Source organism: Hyla sarda, chromosome 8, assembly GCF_029499605.1.
Source record: "Hyla sarda isolate aHylSar1 chromosome 8, aHylSar1.hap1, whole genome shotgun sequence".
Lineage (NCBI taxonomy): Eukaryota > Metazoa > Chordata > Amphibia > Anura > Hylidae > Hyla > Hyla sarda.
The window spans coordinates 222,264,174-222,288,174 of NC_079196.1; the positions used below are offsets into that span (position 1 = coordinate 222,264,174).

At 44.1% G+C, this 24,001-nt stretch overlaps 1 protein-coding gene and 1 long non-coding RNA gene across 2 annotated transcripts in view; one reads left to right on the forward strand and one right to left on the reverse strand.

Moving 5' to 3' along the window:
- CCDC78 (coiled-coil domain containing 78) overlaps positions 1-12,745 on the reverse strand; it is a 70,610-nt gene extending 57,865 nt beyond the window's left edge. The window contains exon 1 of the mRNA XM_056536804.1: positions 11,253-12,745. Coding sequence (XP_056392779.1) covers positions 11,253-12,431 — 1,179 coding nt within the window. The 5' untranslated portion in view covers positions 12,432-12,745. The remainder of the gene's footprint in view (positions 1-11,252) is intronic.
- LOC130285433 (uncharacterized) lies at positions 12,019-23,762 on the forward strand. Its single transcript, XR_008847329.1, has 3 exons — positions 12,019-12,149; positions 12,240-12,413; positions 21,835-23,762. It is a non-coding gene; the product is annotated as an uncharacterized LOC130285433 (long non-coding RNA).
- The last annotated feature ends 239 nt before the right edge of the window (positions 23,763-24,001 follow it).

The window sequence follows — 24,001 nt, forward strand, 5'->3', positions numbered from 1 at the left end:
CAGGTCATACACAGGAGAATCAGGAAGGTAAAAGGGATGAGCAGAAGCAGGGTCAGGATATCAGACACAGGTATTGCAAGTAGAAACTACAATATTTCTCAGGCACCGCAGAAAGGGAGGAGCTCTAATATAGCTGGTGCCTGGCAGGGACTGGAGGAGGACAGGAATCAGGAGTGCACACTGGTTCTATAGGATGAAGCACATGCATGCACGCAGCCCCTGTGGTAAGCCATGGGGTGTGAGGTGAGGTGTAAGGGGCAGATGGTATTAACCCCTTTGTGTTTGTGATGCCAGGGTGTCATTTAACCCTAATCACCCGAAGGTAGCACCGCTAATCCTAGGTTAGGCAGGGGCAAATAATAGTCCAAAGTCAGGTTAAGGTTCACGGTAGCTTTTACTGAGGTTAGACAGATGGTACAGTCTATATAGTTCGGCCAGGATCCCAGAGAGGTGACCAGTAACACGGGGGACCTCGCAGCTTGCTGGGACTTGCAGTGACTTGACAGACTATAGGTGCAGGCCATGCTGACTACAATTGACTTGACTTAAGAAGATTACAGATGATAAAGAAGACTGGACTTACTGACTTGTGGCTGCAATTTAGGTTGAGGCCTCCAGATGTGCTGGACACTGACCCTGAGACGTCTGGACTGGACCTCAGCAGGAAAGAATCATAAGAGAGCGATTGCATCTCCTCCCTATCTTATAAAGGGGGGCTGTGCAAGGAGCCCATAGGCTACCTGGGCTTTTTTCCGTTTTTTCATTTTCAATTTTTCCTCTTAAATTAAAAAATTTCACCTAAAATTCTATACGATGGCTTTTTTTTTGTGCCACCAATTCTACTTTGCAGGGACATCAGTCATTTTACCCAAAAATCTACAGAGAAACGGGAAAAAAATCATTGTGCGACAAAATTGAAAAAAAATGCCATTTTGTAACTTTTAGGGGCTTTCGTTTCTACGTAGTAAATTTTTCGGTAAAAATGACACCTTATCTTTATTCTCTAGGTCCATACGGTTAAAATGATCCCCTACTTGTATAGGTTTGATTTTGTATTACTACTGAAAAAAACCATAACTACATGCAGGAAAATGTATACGTTTAAAATTGACATTTTCTGAGCCCTATAACTTTTTTATTTTTCCATGTTCAGGGCGCTATGAAGGCTCATTTTTTGCGCCGTAATCTGAAGTTTTTGTCGGTACCATTTTTGCATTGATCGGACTTTTTGATCGCTTTTTATTAATCTTTTCATGATATAAAAAGTGACCAAAAATAAGCTACTTTGGAATTTTTTTGCGCATACGCCATTGCACGTGCGGTTTAAAAAGCGGTATATTTTTATAATTCGGACATTTCTGCACGCGGCGATACCACATATGTTTATTTTTATTTACACAGTTTTTTTTTTATTCTTGGAAATGCCGGGTGATTCAAACTTTTATTAGGGGAAGGGATCATTGAAAGGGTTAGTGATTTTTTTTACACTTTTGTTATGCCATATTATAGCCCCTAGGGGGGGCTATAACATTGCATGTACTGATCTTTAATAATGATTGATGCATCTCCTTAGGGATGCATCAATCAGTGTTCTCGGCGATTGAATGCTCAAGCCTAGATCTCAGGCTTGAATCATTCAATCGGCGATCGGACTTCAGGAAGCAAGGTAAGAGACCTTCCACCTGTAGTACAGCTGTTCGGGATGCCGCGATTTTACCGCAGCGATCTCGAACAGCTCCCTGAGCTAACCGGCACATTTTACTTTCACTTTTAGCCACACGGCTCAGCTTTGAGTGCGCGGTGCCGCGATCGGTGCCGCGCGCTATTAGCGGCGGGTCCCGTCTTCACTATGACGCTGGGCCCGCCGTGATATGATGCGGGGTTACCGTGTAACCCCGCGTTATATCACGGGAGCGGGACCAAGGGCGTAAGTTTACGCCCTTGGTCCTTAAGGGGTTAAACATGTGACAAACATCATGTGACTAATAATCATGTGACCAACATCAAAGGTCCTTTACACTTAATATACCACCTATTCAAATTATGGGGGAACACTGCAGGAGAGCCCTGACGACGTACAGGGACTCAACCTGACAGGACTGTAGGAGCATATCCCGTACTGGGACACCACACCCCTACGGGACATGCCAGAAACTGAAAATTAGAGCATAACCTTGGCGGTCAATAGCCTCCACCCCCCCTTTAGCGATGCCACTGCATGTATTGGAAGAGGATTCAAAACTTAAAGGGGTACTCCGCCCCTAGACATCTTATCCCCTATCCAAAGGATAGGGGATAAGATGTCAGATCGCCGGGATCCTGCTGCTGGGGACCCCGGGGATCGCTGCTGCAGCACCCCGCTATCATTACTGCGCAGAGCGAGATCGCTCTGCACGTAATGATGGGCAATACAGGGGCCGGAGCAGCGTCACGTCATGGCTCTGCCCCTTGTGACGTCACGGCCCGCCCCCGTCAATACAAGTCTATGGGAGGGGGCGTGGCGGTCGTGACGCCCCCTGCCATAGACCTGCATTAAGGGGACGGGCCGTGATGTCATGAGGGGCAGAGCCATGACGTGACGCTGCTCCGGCAACTGTATCGAACTCGCTCTGGGCAGTAATGATGGCGGGGTGCCGCAGCGGCGATCCCCAGGGTCCCCAGCAGCGGGACCGCGGCGATCTAACATCTTATCCCCCTATCCTTTGGATAGGGGATAAGATGCCAGGGGCGGAGTACCCCTTTAAAGCGACAAATAATACTAGGGGTAGATTACAGATAAAGTTTTTAGATGCAGCTAAAAACAGTTTACAGATTTATTTTGTTAGTTCCGTGATTGTTTTTACAATATCAAGACAATAACTCCACATTGGAGGATTTATATGGATCCTTATGAGGCTGTAAATAAGGGCACTATTGTGAAAAGCTTGTGTGAGCGTTGTCTAAGGGTACGTTCCCACATGGCGTATTTTGCTGCGTATTTGGTGCTGCGTATTTTCCTACCCATTGACTTCAACAGAGAAAATAAAATATGCAGCAGCAAATACGCAGCAAATACGTCGTGTGGGAATGTACCCTTAAAGGGGTGCTCCGGTGAAAACCTTTTTTTTTCTTTTAAATCAACTGGCGGCAGAAAGTTAAACATATTTGTAAATTACTTTTATTAAAAAATCTTAATCCTTCCTGTACTTATTAGCTGCTGAATACTACAGAGGAAATTCTTTTCTTTTTGGAATGCTCTCTGATGACATCACGAGCACAGTTCTCTCTGCTGACGTTATTATAATAATAATACTTTATTTATTGTTGTCTTTAGTGGGATTTGAGCCCAAGTCCCCAGCACTGCAAGGCAGCAGTGCTAACCACTGAGCCACCATGCTGCCCTTAGCATACATCTGCTATGAATGGTTGCTAAAATGGACAGAGATGTCAGCAGAGAGCACTGTGCTCGTGATGTCATCAGTATTCCAAAAAGAAAGGAATTTCCTCTGTAGCATTCAGCAGCTAATAAGTACAGGAAGGATTAAGATTTTTTAATAGAAGTAATTTACAAATATGTTTAACTTTCTGCAATCAGTTGATTTAAAAGAAAAAAGGTTTTCACTGGAGTACCCCTTTAAAGAGAAGGGCACCGATAGTTGAAGTGTCCCGAGTGATAGCCAGCTGCTGCTTTATAGGAGAAGGCATCACTAAAGAGAAAAGAGTCTACTGCCACCTACTGTCTGAATATGTTTACCATAGTTACATAGTTTACTTTTTATCTGTTTTTATAAAATTTATTGTGAAGTAAAGATGAGAAAAATATAAAAAAAAATTTTTTGTATTTTTTTTTAATACATTTTTTATGATGTTCACCTTACGATACAAATGACTTATCCTCATTCTGAGGGTCAATACGATTATGGCGATACTCAATTAATATATTTATTTTTGTGTGTTTTTCTTTCTTTACACAACAAAATCACTTAAAAAAAATAAAAAATTGTGTGAGGGTTTTTTTTTTTTCGCGGGACGAGCTGTCCTTTTTCATTGGTAACATTTTGGTAATACATGCTACCCTCTGGTCAAAATAAACAATTTTTTTTTTGTTTCGTTTTTTACGGCATTCACCATGCAGGATAAGCAACATTACAGCAATACCTATTATGTATGTTTTTATTTTTATTTTTATTTTTTTACCATAAAAAAATTGGCTTTATTGAGAATTTGGCATTTACCGTATTTTTCGCCCTATAGAACGCACCAGCGTATAAGACGCACCCAATTTATAGGTGCCAAATCTAAAAAAATAAAGATTCTGCACCCAACAGTGGTCTTCAACCTGCAGACCTCCAGATGGTGCAAAACTACAACTCCCAGCATGCCCGGACAGCCGTTGGCTGTCCGGGCATGCTGGGAGTTGTAGTTTTGCAACATCTGGAGGTCCGCAGGTTGAAGACCACTGGTATAGGAGGTAATACTCACGTGTCCCCGCCGCTCCGGACCCGTCACCAGTGCCCTGGATGTCGCTCCATCGCTGTCGTCGCGTCCCCGTGGTGTCCCCGACACTCCTGACTTCTTCTTCACCAGGATCCACGCTCTCCGTCGCCGTCATCACGCCACTACGCACGCCGCTCCTATTGGATGACGACGTCGAAGGAGAGCGCAGGGGATCCCGGCATGGAGAAGACACCGAAGAGGCAGGTAAGGTCCCTCCCAGTGTCCTGTAAGCTGTTCGGGACGCTGCGATTTCACCGTGGCGGTCCCGAACAGCCAGACTGAGCAGCCGGGTTAGTGTTATTTTCACTTCAGACGCGGTGGTCAGCTTTGATCGCCGCATCTGAAGGGTTAAAGGGGTACTCCGGTGAAAACCTTTTTTCTTTTAAATCAACTGGTGCCAGAAAGTTAAACAGATTTGTAAATTACTTCTATTAAAAAATCTTAATCCTTCCAGTACTTATTAGCTGCTGAATGCTACAGAAGAAATTCCTTTCTTTTTGGAACACTGATGACATCACGAGCACAGTGCTCTCTGCTGACATCTCTGTCCATTTTAGGAACCGTGCATAGCAGATGTATGCTAAGGGCAGCATGGTGGCTCAGTGGTTAGCACTGCTGCCTTGCAGCGCTGGGGCCTTGGGTTCAAATCCCACAAGGACAACAATAAATAAAGCGTTATTATTATTATAATGACGTCAGCAAAGAGAACTGTGCTCGTGATGTCAGCAGAGAGAATTCCAATAAGAAAAGAATTTCCTCTGTAGTATTCAGCAGCTAATAAGTACAGGAAGGATTAAGATTTTTTAATAGAAGTAATTTACAAATCTGTTTAACTTTCTGGCAACAGTTGATTTAAAAGAAAAAAGGTTTTCACCGGAGTACCCCTTTAATACAGGGCATCACCGCGATAGGTGATGTCCTGTATTAGCAGTGGGTCCCGGCCATTGATGGCCGCAGGTATTCGCCGTATAAGACGCACCAACTTTTCCCCCCCCCCAGTTTTGGGGAAGAAAAAGTGAGTCTTATACGGCGAAAAATACGGTATTTATTTCTTTTTCCACTTTATTTTTCTAAAACATTTCAGTTTTCTCTCTCCTTTTTTTTTAGGTCCTCTTAGGAATCTTATAGCTACAATAGTCTGATCACTTGTATAGGCAGCCATGGCGACCCTAGTAGAGTCACAGATGGAAGACAGGGGAAGACTCATCCCCCTGTCAGTCCTATAGAGGCAACAGCCAGTACTGACAGTGGCATCTATAGGGCTAAACTGTAGAGACCGGCGTAATCTTTGGTCTCGGTAGCTGCAGCGGGAGGAGTGGGACTGTGTATGACAGCCGACTCCTGCCGCCGATCCCGTGCTTCGAAGCACATTGGATCTTCCACTGGAAAAGGTCCAGAGATTTTTCGCAGGTGGACATGGCAACAGCAAAACTATTCAAATGTACTATCCTCTCTGCAGAAGATGGCTCCAACCTACAGATGCCAAGGACAGACAGGCAGAATGCCCCTTAGAGGTTACACCACTGCCTCCGTCCCAGTCACGTCTGAGGTAGCGACATTTCTCAGAAGATCTATTCTGCAAGTTTAGAGGTATATAGGGGGAGATTTATCAAAACCTGTCCAAAGGAAAAGTTGCTGGGTTGCCCATAGCAACCAATCAGAGGCCTTTTCAAAAATGAAAGAAGCGATCTGATTGGTTGTTATGGGCAACTCAGCAACTTTTCCTCTGAACAGGTTTTGATAAATCTTCCCCATAGATTCTGAAGCTTCTAGGGATAATATCCTGTCCACCTTAAAGGGGTACTCTGTCCCTAGACATCTTATCCCCTATCCAAAGCATAGGGGGTAAGATGTCTGATCGTGTGGGTCCCGCTGCTGGGAACCCCCGCGATCCCTCCTTCAGCACCCTGTGTCATCTGCTACGCGGCGCGAACTTCGCTCTGTGCCTGATGACGGGCGATACAGGGGCCAGAGTATCGTGACGTCATGACCCCACCCCCTCGTGACGTCACGGTCCGCCCCCTCAATGCAAGTCTAAGTTCGCTCCGTGCAGCAGATGACACGGGGTGCTGCAGGAGAGATCATGGGGGTTCCCAGCGGTGGGATCCCCCCTATCCTTTGGATAGGGGATAAGATGTCTAGGGGCTAGTACCCCTTTAAAACCAGTCACCCTAGATGCATTGTACCTGTGTAATTTGGCTCCTACATAGATCAAGCTGACCACCAAATCCATGACCCTTTCTATTGCGGCCACACATGCTCTTGTGGCTAAGGCATTGGGCCCGGGATAATTCGTCAAAGTACAACCTCTGTGGCGTCCTTTATGGGCACGAAAGGCTCTGGAGGGGCTATCAGACAAAAAGAGAAAAAACCCTTCCACAGTCCTTTCAAGGGAGGAGACAAGGGTCTAGAGCAGTGGTCTCAAACTGTGGCCGTCAGATGTTGCAAAACTTTAACTCCCAGCATGCCCAGATAGTCGTTGGCTGTTTTGCAACATCTAGTGGGCTCTGGTCCTCAGCAGGGTTATTCTCGCAATATTACAGGGAAAAAAACCTGAGTCTTGACATCAGACCTACCCAGCCCAGCCTAGTCACAACTTCCATCCCAGTTGGAGGTCGTCTCCACTTTTTCCTAAATGCCTGTGTGTCCACCATCTCAGTCCTATGGGTTCTACATGTAATAAAAGATAGCTATTCCATAGATTTTCTGTCTCTTTCTCCATAAAAATATGTGGCACATTCCATATATATTATATATATATATATATATATATATATATATATATATATATATAGTGAATTTTAGTAGCCGTATTAGTCCGGTGATGCAGATGCCAATCATAAAATGTTGCAGTATCTTGTAATACCTTTTTTATTGGACTAACAGCATTTTGTAGAGACAAGCTTTTGGGATTCCTCCCTTTATCAAGTCCAAAGCAAATAAAGGGAGGAATCCCGAAAGCTTGTCTCTACAAAATGCTGTTAGTCCAATAAAAAAGGTATTACAAGATACTGCAACATTTTATGATTTGCATCTATATATATATATATATATATATATATATATATATATATATATATATATATATATCTATATATCTATATATCTATATATCTATATCTATATCTATATATATATATATATATATACACACATATATATGCAATAAAAGTCCACATGTAGTGTCCCGTAACAAACACCAGGTCCCGTGTTGTCCCCTTTAACCCCTTAAGGACTCAGGGTTTTTCCGTTTTTGCACTTTCGTTTTTTCCTCCTTACATTTTAAAAATCATAACCCTTTAAATTTTCCACCTAAAAATCCATATTATGGCTTATTTTTTGCGTCACCAATTCTACTTTGCAGTGACATTAGTCATTTTACCCAAAAATGCACGGCGAAACGGAAAAAGAAATCATTGTGCGACAAAATCGAAGAAAAAAATTCCATTTTGTAACTTTTGGGGGCTTCCGTTTCTACGCAGTGCATATTTCGGTAAAATTTACACCTTATCATTATTCTGTAGGTCCATACGGTTAAAATGATCCCCTACTTATATAGGTTTGATTTTGTCGCACTTCTGGAAAAAATCATAACTACATGCAGGAAAATGTATACATTTAAAAATGTCATCTTCTGACCCCTATAACTTTGTTATTTTTCCACGTACAGGGCGGTATGAGGACTCATTTTTTGCGCCGTGATCTGAAGTTTTTATCGGTATGATTTTTGTTTTGATCTGACTTTTTGATCACTTTTTATTCATTTTTTAATGGTATAAAAAGTAACCCAAAATGCGCTTTTTTGGACTTTGGAATTTTTTTGCGCGTACGCCATTGACCGTGCGGTTTAATTAATTATATATTTTTATAGTTCGGACATTTACGCACGCGGCGATACCACATATGTTTATTTTATTTATTTTTTTACACTGTTATTTTTTTTATGGGAAAAGGGGGGTGATTCAAACTTTTATTTATTAGGGAAGGGGTTAAATGACCTTTATTAACACTTTTTTTTAACATTTTTTTTGCAGTGTTTTAGGTCCCATAGGGACCTATAACACTGCACACACTGATCTCCTATACTGATCATTGTTATCCCATAGGGACCTATAACACTGCACACACTGATCTCTTATACTGATCATTGTTATCCCATAGGGGCCTATAACACTGCACACACTGACCTCCTATGCTGATCACTGGCGTGTATTAACACGCCTGTGATCAGTGTTATTGACGCTTGACTGCTCCTGCCTGGATCTCAGGCACGGAGCAGTCATTCGCCGATCGGACACCGAGGAGGCTGGTAAGGGCCCTCCCGGTGTCCTGTCAGCTGTTCGGGATGCCGCAATTTCACCGCGGCGGTCCCGAACAGCCCGACTGAGCAGCCGGGTCACTTTCACTTTAGAAGCGGCGGTCAGCTTTGACCGCCGCTTCTAAAGGGTTAATACCGCACATCGCCGTGATCGGCGATGTGTGGTATTAGCCGCGGGTCCCGGCCGTTGACGAGCGCCGGGACCGGCGCGATATGATGTGGGATCGCGGCGCGATCCCACTTCATATCGCGGGAGCCGGCGCAGGACGTAAATATACGTCCTGCGTCGTTAAGGGGTTAAAGGAGTAGTCCGGCGCGCACTTTTCTGATTTTATCCCGTCCGCGCTGCAAAATAAAAGAAAGCAAACTTTCTCTTACCTGCCAACGAGCCCCCGGCTCCCGCGATGTCCCGCCTCGGCTGGTGATAGGCTGAAGCTCCATGTGACGTGCCGGGCTAACAGGAAGTAAGAAGAATACAGCCCGGGGACCGAACACCTGTACCGGAGTGTACCGGAGCTCCGGGGGCTCGTTGGCAGGTAAGAGAAAGTTTGTTTTCTTTTATTTTGCAGCCCGGACCGGATAAAATGAGAAAAGTGTGCGCCGGACTACTCCTTTAAGAGAAGACATAGAACGGCTAATACAGAACTACAGATCTATTGCCTATTTCATTGAACTTAAAAAATGAATATCCGTCCTTGAACGACATTTTGTTATTCTGAACCTAAACAGGTACAAAATTCTGTGCAACTTTAAGGGGTCTGCCGGTTTCAGAAAATTTTATTTATAAGACCCCCAACTCACTAATATACTGTTCTCACACATTGTACTGGCTTTGGCATGTTTTTTTGCCTGATTCACCCCTGACAGGAAGTTGTGTAGTCCTCTCGTCGTCAGTGTAGTGTTGTCTCTGCAGCGCCCAGCTTTTTCCCTCTCCCAAGAACCATGCTCTGCTCTGAGTAGATGTGGCTGAATCTTGTTTGAGCTCTAGCCCCGCTCCGTGAGGTAACCTCTGACCAGTCCCTACAGCTACATCACCATCTCCCTGTCATATACATTAATATCTTTTGTAGGACATTTAGGGAGAATGATCATTCTGCCTTGTGCTGAACAATACCACCGGCAGAGGAGCAAACAGGGAAAGAATAGTAGGCACTGCAACCTCATGGATTGTGTTTTAGTTTGATGTGAAATTAGATGTTTTACAGCTGTTCTGGGAGGGAAATTGGCAGGAGTGATGTGGGAGGGGAGTTGGCAGGGTGGGAGGACGAGGATTAAGAGAGAGAGCAATGCATTCTGGGAATAGTAGTACTGAGCAACTGCTTAACCAGGAAGTTTAACAGGAAGTATAAGACTAAGACCCCCAAAACAAATAGATTTTTAGTGATTGCAGAACCTATGCAGACAGGTAAGCAATGCTAAATGTTTTTTTTTTTTTCATGTGATGTCAAAGTACTCTTTTAATATATCTTTATACTAGATGAAACAGTTTTTCTGACTCCTTTACATAGAGAGATCTTTCTGAAACGCCTAAACATTTCAAAATAAATCATAGCGTGTCGGGATCGCTTTCCCTGTTTCTGTTTCATACTGCCTGTCATTCGGGCAGCATATAGCAGTTAACAGGTTCCCTTTAAATCTATAACTATGCAAAAGATTGGAGCCACTGGCCAGCGTTCGGAAGTAAACGTTCCGAATGCTGTTTTTGCGCTGCGGGTGTTAGCCACGCCCATTGTGACATCATGGCCATGTCCCCTCAATGCAAGTCTATGGGAGGGGGCGTGACTGCCGTCACGCCCCCTCCCATTGACTTGCATTGAGGAGGCATGACCATGACATCACAAGGGGCGTGGCTGACCCCCGCAGCGCAAAAACAGCATTCGGAACACTTACTTCCGAACGCTGGCCAATGGAGCACCCCTTTAAAAACGATAGAAAGAGAGAGACTGGACCTCTGTAAAGATATACTAAGAAATAAAGCAGCAGATAATTGTGGACCTGAAGATTAAAGGATGATGTAGGCGGAGAAGCACTTTCAGGCCTTCGAGTCACCATATTGTTGTAATTATTTCAAAATTCTAATAGTGGAATCTTTACACGCACACAAAAAGAAAGCGGCATAGAGCGGCTCGGTGAAGGAGGCGGTGAAGGTGTGTAAGTGTCTGATGGGGTCACACATCTGATAGAAGGACAGACGCCCGGCCTCATAATCCAGATAGATCCCAACAACCTGCACAGGAGAATCTGATACCAGACGTTTACAGATATTGTTATGACATGCAGTGAAATCATCAGTCATATATACAGCCCAAGACTTGTCATTGAAGCCAATAAAAGATTCATTACCCACCACCTTCCTCTCTAGACTTTCCCCGGCCACCCCTATCAGCCATTTCTCTGCCTGACTCACATCCACCTCCCAGTAATGTCTCCCAAAGGAGAAGCTGCAGGAACTCATCACCTGACGGGATCTGAACCTCTTGGGCCCATCAGGTCTGTTCTGGGATTTATCGGTATAAGAAGCAGATCTGAGATCCTGTGATATAATAATGTTATTATTTGCTGTGTTTCCATCCAGTAATATGTCTGATTTCTCCATCACTGAGAACGGTCTCTTTATCTTCAGATCATCAGTAAAGTGCCCCAGTCCTCTGTGTAACATCTGTGAGACTAGGACTTCATCCAGACACTGAGCGTCTCTTACATCACCGATGACGTCACAGCTCCTATCGCTGATGTCACCACTGCTAAGATCTTCTTGTAGGAAGCTCAATGAATCAGGGATATTATATAATTCCTGGAGTTGATTCATCTTCTTGGTCATCTCATCCTTGTGTATCTCCACCTGTCTGACCAGGTCACAGACTGAGACCGATACCTGATCCTTCTGTCTAGAAATCTCATCCTGGATTCTTTTTTCTAGATCATCGAGCTTCTCCCTGAGATCAGTAAACAACGCAGTGACTCTCTCAGAAAGTCTGGCTGATTTATCTTCTTGTTCTCTCCCATGGTCCTTTAGATTCTGGACTCTTCTTTCTAGTTCGTCTCTCTTAGACATCAGGTTCTCGATGACGGGCCTCAGTTTCTCCTTCTTCTTCTTAAGGGCCTCGTCCAGTAGCTCCACGTCATGTCCCTTGTGGTCTCCGGCCACCCAGCAGGACACACAGATGCAGGCAGCATCTATAGGACAGTAGTATTCCAGCACCTTCTTATGTGTGAAGCATTTTCTTTCCGCCAGGGTAACTGTAGGTTCAACCAATATATGTTCTGATGACTTATTGTGTTTACTTAAGTGTTTTTCACAAAAAGAAGCATCGCACTGCAGACAGGACTTCACAGCCGGTGCAGGAGAATCGCAGTAAGTACAGAAGATCCTGATCTCCTCCATATCAGGATGAGTAGATAAGAAACGCTCCACTATATTACCCAGCTTCATGTTCTTCTCCAGGGCCGGACGCTCCGGATATTCTGCTCTGCAGTCAGGACAGGAATAACCTCCAGACCCGTCCTGTGTATCCAGCACCAGAATAATACACGAGCGGCAGAAGTTGTGTCCACATCTCAGAGATACAGGATCTGTATAGAGGCTCAGGCAGATGGAGCAGTTCAGCTCGTCCCTCAGGTCAGCAGACGCCATCATGGTATGAAAGGAATCGAAAGTAAAGAAGTGTCTTTATATACTAAGGGCGGAGAGATTCAGGAAGTAAACTATTAACCACTGCAGCCCTGGAAAAGACTGTCCAGATATAAAGTATCTTGTCCATCCAGTTGAGCTGTCCACTTTTTACTAAAAATACAAAAATCTCTTATAGTAAACATAAATATCCTTGGTGTACACCCTGGTTGCAGAATACAGTGGTTTTGGATATATTGCATAAGCTAAAGGCAGAATTGAGGATCAGCATGGGAACGGATGTAAGTTAAACTTTTTTTTTTTTTTTTTTTTAACCCCTTAAAGGACACAGCCCATTTTCACCTCTAGGACGCAGCCCTTTTTTGCACATCTGACCACTGTCACTTTAAACATTAATAACTCTGGAATGCTTTTACTTATCAATCTGATTCCGAGATTGTTTTTTCGTGACATATTCTACTTTAAGATAGTGGTAAATTTTTGTGGTAACTTGCATCCTTTCTTGGTGAAAAATCCCCAAATTTGATGAAAAAATTGAAAATTTTGCATTTTTCTAACTTTGAAGCTCTCTGCTTGTAAGGAAAATGGATATTCTAAATATTTTTTTTTTTGGGTTCACATATACAATATGTCTACTTTATGTTTGCATCATAAAATTTACGTGTTTTTACTTTTGGAAGACACCAGAGGGCTTCAAAGTTCAGCATCAATTTTACAATTTTTCACAAAATTTTCAAACTCGCTATTTTTCATGGACCAGTTCAGGTTTGAAGTGGATTTGAAGGGTCTTCATATTAGAAATACCCCATAAATGACCCCATTACAAAAACTGCACCCCCCAAAGTATTCAAAATGACATTCAGTAAGTGTTTTAACCCTTTAGGTGTTTCACAGGAAAAGCAGCAAAGTGAAGGGAAAAATTCAAAATCTTCATTTTTTACACTTGCATGTTCTTGTAGACCCAATTTTTGAATTTTTACAAGGGGTAAAAGGATAAAATGTATACTTGAATTTGTAGCCCAATTTCTTTCGAGTAAGCACATACCTCATATGTCTATGTAAAGTGTTCGGCGGGCGCAGTAGAGGGCTCAGAAGCGAAGGAGCGACAAGGGGATTTTGGAGAGTACGTTTTTCTGAAATGGTTTTTGGGGGGCATGTTGCATTTAGGAAGCCCCTATGGTGCCAAAACAGAAAAAAAAAACACATGGCATACCATTTTGGAAACTAGACCCCTTGGGGAACGTAACAAGGGATTAAGTGAGCCTTAATACCCCACAGGTGTTTCATGACTTTTGCATATGTAAAAAAAAAAAAAAAAAATTTCACTAAAATGTGTGTTTCCCCCCAAATTTCACATTTTGGCAAGGGTTAATAGCAGAAAATACCCCCCAAAATTTGTAACCCCATCTCTTCTGAGTATGGAGGTACCCCATAAATTGACCTTTAGTGCACTACGAGCGAACTACAATGCTCAGAAGAGAAGGAGTCATATTTGGCTTTTTGAGAGCAAATTTTGCTCGGGGGGCATGTCGCATTTAGGAAGCCTCTATGGTGCCAGGACAGCAAAAAAAAAAACACATGGCATACCATTTTGGAAAATAGACCCCTTGAGGAACGTAACAAGGGATAAAGTGAACCTTAATACCCCACAGGTGTTTCACGACTTTTGCATATGTAAAAAAAAAATTTTTTTTTTTTACCAAAAATGCTTGGTTTAGCAAAAATTTTACATTTTTTAAAAAGATAATAGCAGAAAATACCCCCCAAAATTTGAAGCCCAATTTCTCCCGATTCAGAAAACATCCAATATAGTGAAGAAAAGTGCTCTGCTGGCGCGCTACAGGTCTCAGAAGAGAAGGAGTCACATTTGGCTTTTTGGAAGCAAATTTTGCTCTGGGGGCATGCCGCATTTAGGAAGCCCCTATGGTGCCAGGACAGCAAAAAAAAAAACACATGGCATACCATTTTGGAAACTAGACCCCTTGGGGAACGTAACAAGGGGTAAAGTGAACCTTAATACCCCACAGGTGTTTAACGACTTTTGCATATGTAAAAAAAAAATATATTTTTTTACACTAAAATGCTTGTTTTCCCCCAAATTTTACATTTTTACAAGGGATAATAGCAGAAAATACCCCCCAAAATTTGTAACCCCATCTCTTCTGAGTATGGAAATACCCCATAAGTGGACGTGAAGTGCACTGGGGACGAACTACAATGCTCAGAAGAGAAGGAGCATCATTGAGCTTTTGGAGAGAGAATTTGGCCATGTGCATTTCCAAAGCCCCCCCCGTGGTGCCAGAACAGTGGACCCCCCCACATGTGACCCCATTTTTAAAACTACACCCCTCACGGAAGGTAATAAGGGGTGCAGGGAGAATTTACACCCCACTGGTATTTGACGGATCTTTGGAACAGTGGGCTGTGCAAATTAAAGTGTACGGGGGCAGTGTACGTGTGTATATGTAGTGTTTTACTCTTTATTTTATGTTAGTGTAGTGTTTTTAGGTTACATTCACACTGACGGCGGATTACACCGAGTGTCCCGCTAGGAGTTTGAGCTGCGGCTGCAGCTCAAACTTGAAGCGGGGAACTCACTGTAATCCGCCGCCAGTGTGAATGTAACCTGTACATTCAAATGGGGGGGGGGGGGGCAAAACTACAACTCCCAGCTTGCACTGACAGAACGTGCATGCTGGGAGTTGTAGTTTTGCAACAGCTGGAGGCACACTGGTTGGAAAATACTGAGTTAGGTAATAGAACCTATTACCTAACTCGGTATTTCCCAACCAGTGTGCCTCCAGCTGTTGCAGAACTACAACTCTCAGCATGTACTGATTGCCAAAGGGAATGCTGGGAGATGTAGTTCTGCAACAGCTGGAGGCACGCAAGTACAACTCCCAGCATGCCGAGACAGCCATTTGCTGTTCCTGAATGCTGGGAGTTGTAGTTTTGCAAGATTTAGAGGGGTTCAGGCTAGAGATCACTGACAGTGGTCTCTAAACTGTGGCCCTCCAGATGTTGCAAAACTACAAATCTCAGCATGCTAAGACAGCAAACTGCTGTCTGGGCATGCTGGGAGTTGTAGTTTTGCAACATCTGGAGGGCCACAGTTTAGAGACCACTCTCTAAACTGTCGCCCTGCAGATGTTGCTAGGCAACAGACTCCCGGACACGTGGCGCCATACTCACCTCCACCGCCGCCATGATCACAGCCGCCGCCGGGTAAGTGACCGCCGCTGCCGCCGCTATTACACGGTTCCCCCCGCTGTGCCCGGACACCGATGGGTGGGCATAGCGGGGGGAACCGAACTTTAACCGCCCCGCCCCCAGTCTGCTATTGGTCGGCGGCTCCGCCAATCAATAGCAGGGATAGGAGGGGTGGCAACCCTGCCACCTCACTCCTATCTCTTCAAGGGGGATCGAGGGTGTCTTGGACACCCCCGATACCCCTTATTTTATCGCGGCGCCGCCGTTGATGGGCAGGGGGAGAGCGCTCCCCCTGCAAACACCGTAGATGCCATGATCAGAACTGATCACGGCATCTATGGGGTTAATGCTGCCGGGACAGGCGCGATCTTGGCCCCGGCAGCTGCGGTGGGACTCCGGCTGTGATTGACAGCTGAGTCCCAACCGCGATCTCCTGCGCTGCCCGCGGCAGAGCAGGAGATCGCTTGGACGTATGCATACGTCCATTTGCGCGAACGTGTAGTTCGCCTGGACGTATGCATACGTCCAATAGCGGGAAGGGGTTAAGGGGGTTAAAGTCCCATACAAGTCTATGGGAAATATATGTTACTGCATAACTTCCAAACGACTTGATAATACTTGGTCACATGTTACTTATATGTCCACTTAAAATATAGAATAGTTAATGTAACCCTTAACTACCCCCATTTGTGAGGGTCGGGGTTTTTGTTTAAAGTCCCATGCAAATCAATGGGAAATGTATGTTCCCACATAACATAACCGTACGGCTGGAGATATTTTAATACCACCTGGTCACATATGACTTATATGTCAAATAAAAAGACATGATAGTTAAATCCTACACCCTTATATAAAAGAAGGGTTTTGGTTTCAAGTCACATGCAAGTATATGGGGCTTCCAGTACCTTACTCCACAAGCTCCGCTCTGCATCTCCTGGTGAATGTGTCAATCTGGCTTGCAAGCCACACCCCATCTCACAAAGACACACCCACATCGGCCTGGCTTGCAAATCACGCCCAGTCCCTCAAAGCCAAGTCCCCTTCTATTCTCAGCTTACAATATCTTCATCACAAATCAGTCCCACAGTAGGAGGGGACAGGAAGTCAAAAGCTTCCTCCTTCGCCCACTCCCTTTCTATAACCCGTGGCTAATGGCGCGCGACACTGATCGCGGTACCGTGCGCAATTAACCCTTTAGACGCAGGGTTTAAAGTTGTTTGCCGCGTCTAAAGCGAAACTAAACTACTGCCGGTTAGCTCAGGGGGCTGTTCGGGACCCGAACAGCTGTAGGACACGAGGAGTGTCCCCCTACCTGCCTCCTGGTGTCGATCACCGAAAGACTGCTCAGTGCCTGAGATCCAGGCATGAGCAGTCAAGCGGCAGAATCATTGATCAATGTAAAAGATCAGTGTGTGCAGTGTTATAGTCCCCTATGGGAGCTATAACACTGCAAAAAAAAAAAAAGTTAAAGATGATTTAACCCCTTCCCTAATAAAAGTTTGAATCCCCCCCCCTCTGTCTGAATTATAAAAATATATTGTTAATTAAACCACGCGGTCAATGGCGTACGGCCAAAATATTCCAAAGTCCAAAATAGCGTATTTTTGGTCACTTTTTATATCATGAAAAAAGCGATCAGAGTCCAATCAATACAAAAAATTGTACCGCTAAAAACATCAGATCACAGTGCCAAAAATGAGCCCTCATACCGCCCGTATGTGGAAAAATAAAAAAGTTATAACGGGTCAGAAGATGACAATTTTACTTTCAATAAGTTTTTATTAAACATTTTTCAAGTTATATAACAAACAAGCATATAACATAGTGACAGTCGCAGCTGTCCATGAGTTACAATAGAACGGCATATAATAATAAGGCATGTTCAAAGGCAGGTAATGGAGGCGGGTAGGTGCCTCGATGAGACAACATTAACAAAAACAAGGAAGAACCAACATAAGTACTCCACTAAATGACAATAGCTCAATGTCTTTGGTCTCATACAAGAGAACTAATAAGACATACGAATTGTTCATGCTTCTTCGATGAAATATAAAAAATAGACCAAGTGTCACCCAAAATTACCAAAATGGCAAGAAGAATGAATCAATAATATGGTGTTGGTCGTGGAAGTTCATGGCCTGTGCCTTATGTGTTTATGAGTTTGAGGAGTTAAGAGTCCCAGATTTGGAGGATAAGAGAGAAGTATGTCTATAGGAAGAGTTAGATATCATTACAATAGATGGAGGAGCGCCATAGATCCCATCTGTCATAAAATTTGGCCATAGAGCCAGCACCCATAGCGAGGACCTTTTCATATGAGTAGGTAGTGTTTAATTTCTGGATCAGCATTTCTTTAGTTGGTATGGTAGGAGTCTTCCAAAAGCGGGTGAGAGATGTTTTGGCAATAACACATAGAATGCAAAAGAAGTTCCTGCCTATTATGGGGATCTGCTGAGAGCCTTCGGATAGGAGAACCAATGAGGGAGACCAATCTATAGGAAATGGATATAGCTCTGTTATCAGTGACCTGCACATGTCTCAAAATTGGGATATAACTGGGCAAGACCACAGGATATGCAGGAGGGTGCCCTTCCCTCCACAGCGCCTCCAACAAAGTGAGGAAGCTTCAGGGTAAGCTCTAGCTATTCTCTCCGGTGTGTAGTACCACCGTAAGATAGTCTTATAGGCCGATTCAATATGTGAAGAACACTGCAAGCATGGTTGAGGCAACGGAAGGCTGCTTCCCAAGATTCGGGGTCTATTGAAAGGTCTAAATCTTTCTGCCAGAGTCTCAGAGGATACAACTTTTTACAGGTGTCCGAGTGTAAGAATGTAGAATAAAATGGCTTAAGGCCTTTTTTTTTTTGAAGAGGAGAGAAGTCGTATGACAGTTTTATCTATAACTAGAGGCATCTGTCGCAGAGTTGAGAGAAAGTGGCATATTCTCAGATATTTATAAAATTCTGATTTATGTAGTCCATATTGGCTTTGCAGGTATGTAAAAGGTTGCAAGATGTCCTGACAGTACATCTGACCAACAGTAAGGACACCTCTTAATGACCAGGTGTGAGGGTCGATATCAGGTGAGGAATGTTGTATTAGGGACAAAGGGAGGATGAGTTTGTTAGCGGAAGCCTGAAGGTCAAGTTTGGAGAGGTATGTAGTCCAAGGGAGCAGAAGAAGGTCGTGTAAGGAGCAAGGGCCAATAGAATAGGATTCTATGTGAACCCAAAGGGGGGGGGGGGGATTTCTCGGGCGCCCACCAGTGTCTTAGGAGGGAGACTAATGTGGATATGTAATAACCTTTAATGTCCTAAGCCCACCAGCATTTTTGGAGCATAACATTATAGTTGCAGCTAGTCTGGGTTTTTTATTATTCCACACGAAGTTTGAGAGTACTTGTTGAGCTTGAGTAAAGAAAGAAGAGGGGAGTGCTATAGGAAGTGTCCGAAAGAGGTACAACAATTTCGGTAACAAACATTTTAAATGTGGCTATTCGCCCGGTCCACGTGATTTGGGAACGGGAAAATGTAAAGGCGTTGTTGCGTAAGTCAGCAAGAAGGGGGGTATAGTTTTCGTCAAAGAGCGAAGCATGGGTGTAGGAGAGCTTAACTCCAAGGTAGTCAATATGTTGGGATCTCCAGTCAAAATCATATTGGGATCGCATTTGCAAAAGGGCATTGGGGGGAATATTTAGTGGGAGTTCTTGGGTTTTAGAGGTGTTTAGGGAATAATAAGATAGTTCACCAAATTCTGCTATAGCGTCTAGAACTGCAGGAAGGGAAGTGGTGGGATTGGTTAAAGTCAGGATCACATCGTCTGCGTATAAAGATATTAAGTGGGTAGTCGGCCAATTTGAATACCGGAAATCATGTGATTTAGTCTGATCGCTTGGGCTAAAGGTTCTATAGATAAGATATATATCAGAGAGGAAAGGGGGCACCTTTGTCTTGTACCAATCATAATGGTAAATTCATCGGATAGGGAACCATTAGATAAAGCTCTGGCCGTGGGATTAGTGTATAGGGAGGAGAAAGCTGAGAGAATGTTACCCTCAAAGCCCATCCTCTCAAGGACCGCAAAGGCGAAGGACCATTTGAGGCGATACCAAGGCCTGAGCGTTAGAGGATTCTATATGATGTAGTATATGTATGAGCCTCCGGGTGTTGTCGGACGTTTGGCGACCCGGTAGGAATCCCGCCTAATCACTATGTATGAGGTGGGGGAGTACCGTTGAGAGGCGAGAGGCCAGTAGCTTGGCATACATTTTTAAATATTGGTTTAATAGGGAGATGGGTCGGTAATTCTGTGGGACATCAGTAGTTTTTCCCGGTTTCAAAATAGTAGTTGGGCTTGTAAGTTTTCAATAGGGAGAGTACCAGTAGCTATGGCTGTGTTAGAAAAGTCTAGGAGGAATGGGGAGAGGGCATCTGCAAAGTATTTGTTTCCGGACCTGGAGATTTATTATTGGTTAGTGAGCGGATTATTGTTTGTATTTCAGAGATGGTTAATGGTGAATTTAGAGAGTCTAGTTGCAAGGGGGAGAGGGAAGGCAGTTTGAGTTTATGGAGAAAAGTTTGTATAGCTTGCTGGTATGTTTCAAATTATATAGGGAGGCATAAAATGTTCAGAATCCATTGGCGATGTCTTTTGAGGTATACAGCGTTCGTTTAGAGGTAGGATGGACAAGTAGGGGGATGCGGGACTTCAGTTGTTGTGCTTTCAGGCGAGAGGCTAATAATTTACCAGTTTTGTTGTCTTGAGCATAGTATCTAGCGTTCGTTTTCCTGAAAGCTTTTTCATAAGTCGCCAATAGGTGCAGCGGAGGTCCCATCTGAGGGACAGGAGTTGAGACGTATATTGTGGAGAAGTTTGTATAGCTTCCTATGAATTGGGGGGGGGGTAGGAATGGTATGTTTCAAATTATATAGGGAGGCATAAAATGTTCAAAATCCATTGGCGATGTCTTTTGAGGTATACAGCGTTTGTTTAGTGGTAGGATAAAGTGGGGAAACCCACGAAACGACGTCCGTTGAGGGTGCACAGGGTCCCCGGACGGCCACTGGAAGTATGCCTGCCACAGGTATTGTATTGGTCTGTGTTTGATGTGACCAAGGACCCCATGCAATTTTTGGGATATATGTATTTTATGGGTTAGGGGTTGTCTGTCCAGTTGTTATTTTCTATGCTGTCATAATAAAATTTATATATTTTGGAAATTATATGGTGGTTATTCTTGTGGTGACAATTATAGGTGCATATATGTATTAGTGACTAGCCTGCACCTCTGAGGAAGCTCATGTATATGAGTGAAACTAGTTAGGTGGCAGTGTCTGTCTGTTTTTAAAAATCATTGTTGTCACGTGGATTGCCTAGTGGACTGCAGCCTTAGGCTAATACATACAACATTATCTAATTTTTTTACAGTGATGGGGCAGTAGCCTCTGTATTGGATTTAAACCTTTTCCAATACATTATTACCATTGATCTTCTGAACCGTGACAACATAGGAGTTTTCATATTCACGTCATTTTAGGATATATTTACTAAAAGTTACGTCTTAATATTAGGGGTATACCGACTTTTTTGTGCCTGGATGGCACTTGTTTCTTGCATTTATTGCCTTCCCTAATAAGGGTATTTGTGGTATTGGTTTAATAGTGGATGAAGAGATAGCAGAAATCAGTCGGCTATCCGTCAGCACCATGTCTAATCTCGCATAGGAGTGGTGAGCTGCGGACAGATGAGTGTACTCTCGTTCCCCCGGGTGGTGTAATCTCCAAGTGTCAAATAGCTCGTTTTCCCAGGCCCAAGAGGAAAGGGAATTAACTAACAATCTAGAGTAAGAAGTGGAGTCAATGTGCAGGTCCGTAGTGGAATTGTAATCTCCGCACAACAGGAGGGAACCCCATTGCTTGCGTTTAACTTATTGGAGGATGGTGTTGAGAAATCTAACTTTGTGTGTATTAGGAGCGTATAGGGATACTAGGGAGAGTCTAACAGAGTTGACTGTGCAGTAGAGGACAATGAATCTACCTTTCTTGTCTATTATTGAGTCTTCTAGGGAGAAGGAGACTGTGTGGTTGATCCCAATAAACGTACCCTTTGATTTAGAAGAAAAATGGGAATGAAATGTATGATGAAAGTTGGGGTGTTTCAGTCTATGAGCATCGGATTTTAACATGTGAGTTTCTATTAGGCAGATCATGTCACATCCAAATTTGTGCACCGTCTTCCAGGTGAGATCGTTTATGAGGCACATTAAGGCCATTTACATTAAGACTGGCTGCTCTAATCACCATAATGAGAAGTGGTATAAGGTAAGCTGAAAAATACGCATGTAATCAGATAAGGAAGAGAGTGCGCCCCCCAGCCAGCACGCACTCCCTATATGTACAGGGCAACACAGGTATGCAGACATCACATTTCTTTGGCAAGTGTGGAGAAGGAGGAGAAGCACAAATAACAAAGAGCATAAAACAACTGAAACAAAACATAACCAAGACATTTGGCTAATTTAGCAAAAGCCAACTGACATTTGTGGGCTAAAGTCCGTACTGAAGCCACGGTGGAGGCGGCAGCAGACTGGCCCCTTAACCTGAAGAAAATTTTAGCAAAGGTATAATGCATCACATCACCCAAATTGCTGTAGTGGACCTAGGATATCGGGAGTTATGTAGTTTGGAGCGAAAGGTAGGAGGGTGGGGAGAACTACTCCGGGACAGACAGTGCTAGGTTCCAGGAAGAGAGTAGGGATTGACCTTCAGCCAAAGATTTAACAACGTGGACTGTGTCTCCTCTCTTAATCAGTAAGTGTACTGGAAAACCCAAGTGGTAGTCAATGTTTACAGAACGGAGGGAGAGAGTTATCGGTTGCAGGTCTCCACGGGCCTGCAGACAAGTCCGCATAGATAGAAATTTTGTGATATGGGGCAGGAGACCGCCATTCCTCCTAGCAAATTCCATAAGTTTCTCCTTTACGATGAAAGAATGGACTCTTGCCAAAATGTCTCTGGGGACACTATCGTCCAGATGTTTGGGCCTTTGAACCCGATGAGCCCTGTCAACTTCGACCTCTTGGGGGAGCATGCAGGTAGGGCGGTTTTAATGGAGGGACCTGACGTATTGCGGAATGTTAGCAGGGAGGACTGTTTCAGGTACCCCTCTAATTTTTACATTATTCCTGCAGCTCCTATCCTCAAGGTCTGCTACTTTAGCTTTTAAGGCCGCAATATCATCTGTGATGTCGTTGTGTGAGTCAATGAGGGTATTGTGGGAAGCAGAAAATTCCTCAAATTTGGATTCCATGTGTACCATCCTGCTTGTGAGATCAGACAGTGAGGCGTTAATGGGGGCAACAATATGGTGGATATCAACTAGAAAGGTCTTGCGTAAAGCTAATAACATGCCCTTCATGGTAGTATCAGTGAGTGAGCTGTGTGACACTTCAAATGAGGTCAACTCGTCAGTGGGGTCGCAGGGGGTCCGGGCAAGGGGCCCCATGCACATACCTCTAAGGCATCTGCCGGTGTGTCCAGGCGAGGATGTTGTTTAGCAGGGCTATGAGTAGGAGTGGAGGCTGGTGAGCTCCAGTTCACTCCTCGTTGTGCAGAAGCCGCCAGAGCAGACAGGAGCAGTTCCACTGCACTGTACGCAGAGGAGACTGAGGCAGCAGGAGATGCTGGGAGTCTCGTGGTGCCCGGAGATCGTTCATGTATAGCCGGGTCAGAGGAGGACCTGCGGGGATGAAGCGGAGCGGGTGAGGACTCCCGGGTCCGTGCAGCAGGCTGAGAGGCAGAGGGAGGTGCGCGGTCTCTCTAGTCGGTGCCATCTTGGAGACTGGGTGTGGTACAGGAGAAGTAGAAAGAGGTGAGCTTCTCCTGTCTTCCTGCCCTTCTTTTGCGTGCCAGCATTCTTGGGGATCCCTCAGACACCCCTTGACGCTTTTTCTCAGGCAATGTGAGCTAGGTTTAGCCGTTATAAGGAGCCAGAGTGACGGAGCTCTGTTAGCTAGCGGACATCCACCACGGCAGCCAAGCCACGCCACGCCCCCCCCCCCCCCCCCCAGAAGATGACAATTTTAAACGTATTCATTTTCCTGCATGTAGTTATGATTTTTTCCAGAAGTACGACAAAATCAAACCTGTATAAGCAGGGGATCATTTTAATTGTATGGACCTACAGAATAAAGAGAAGGTGTCATTTTTACCGATGTACTACGTAAAAACAGAAGCCCCCAAAAGTTACAAAATGGCATTTTTTTCTTCAATTTTGTCGCACAATTTTTTTTTCCGTTTTGCCGTAGATTTTTGGGTAAAATGATGTCATTACAAACTAGAATTGGTGGTGCAAAAAAAATAAGCCCT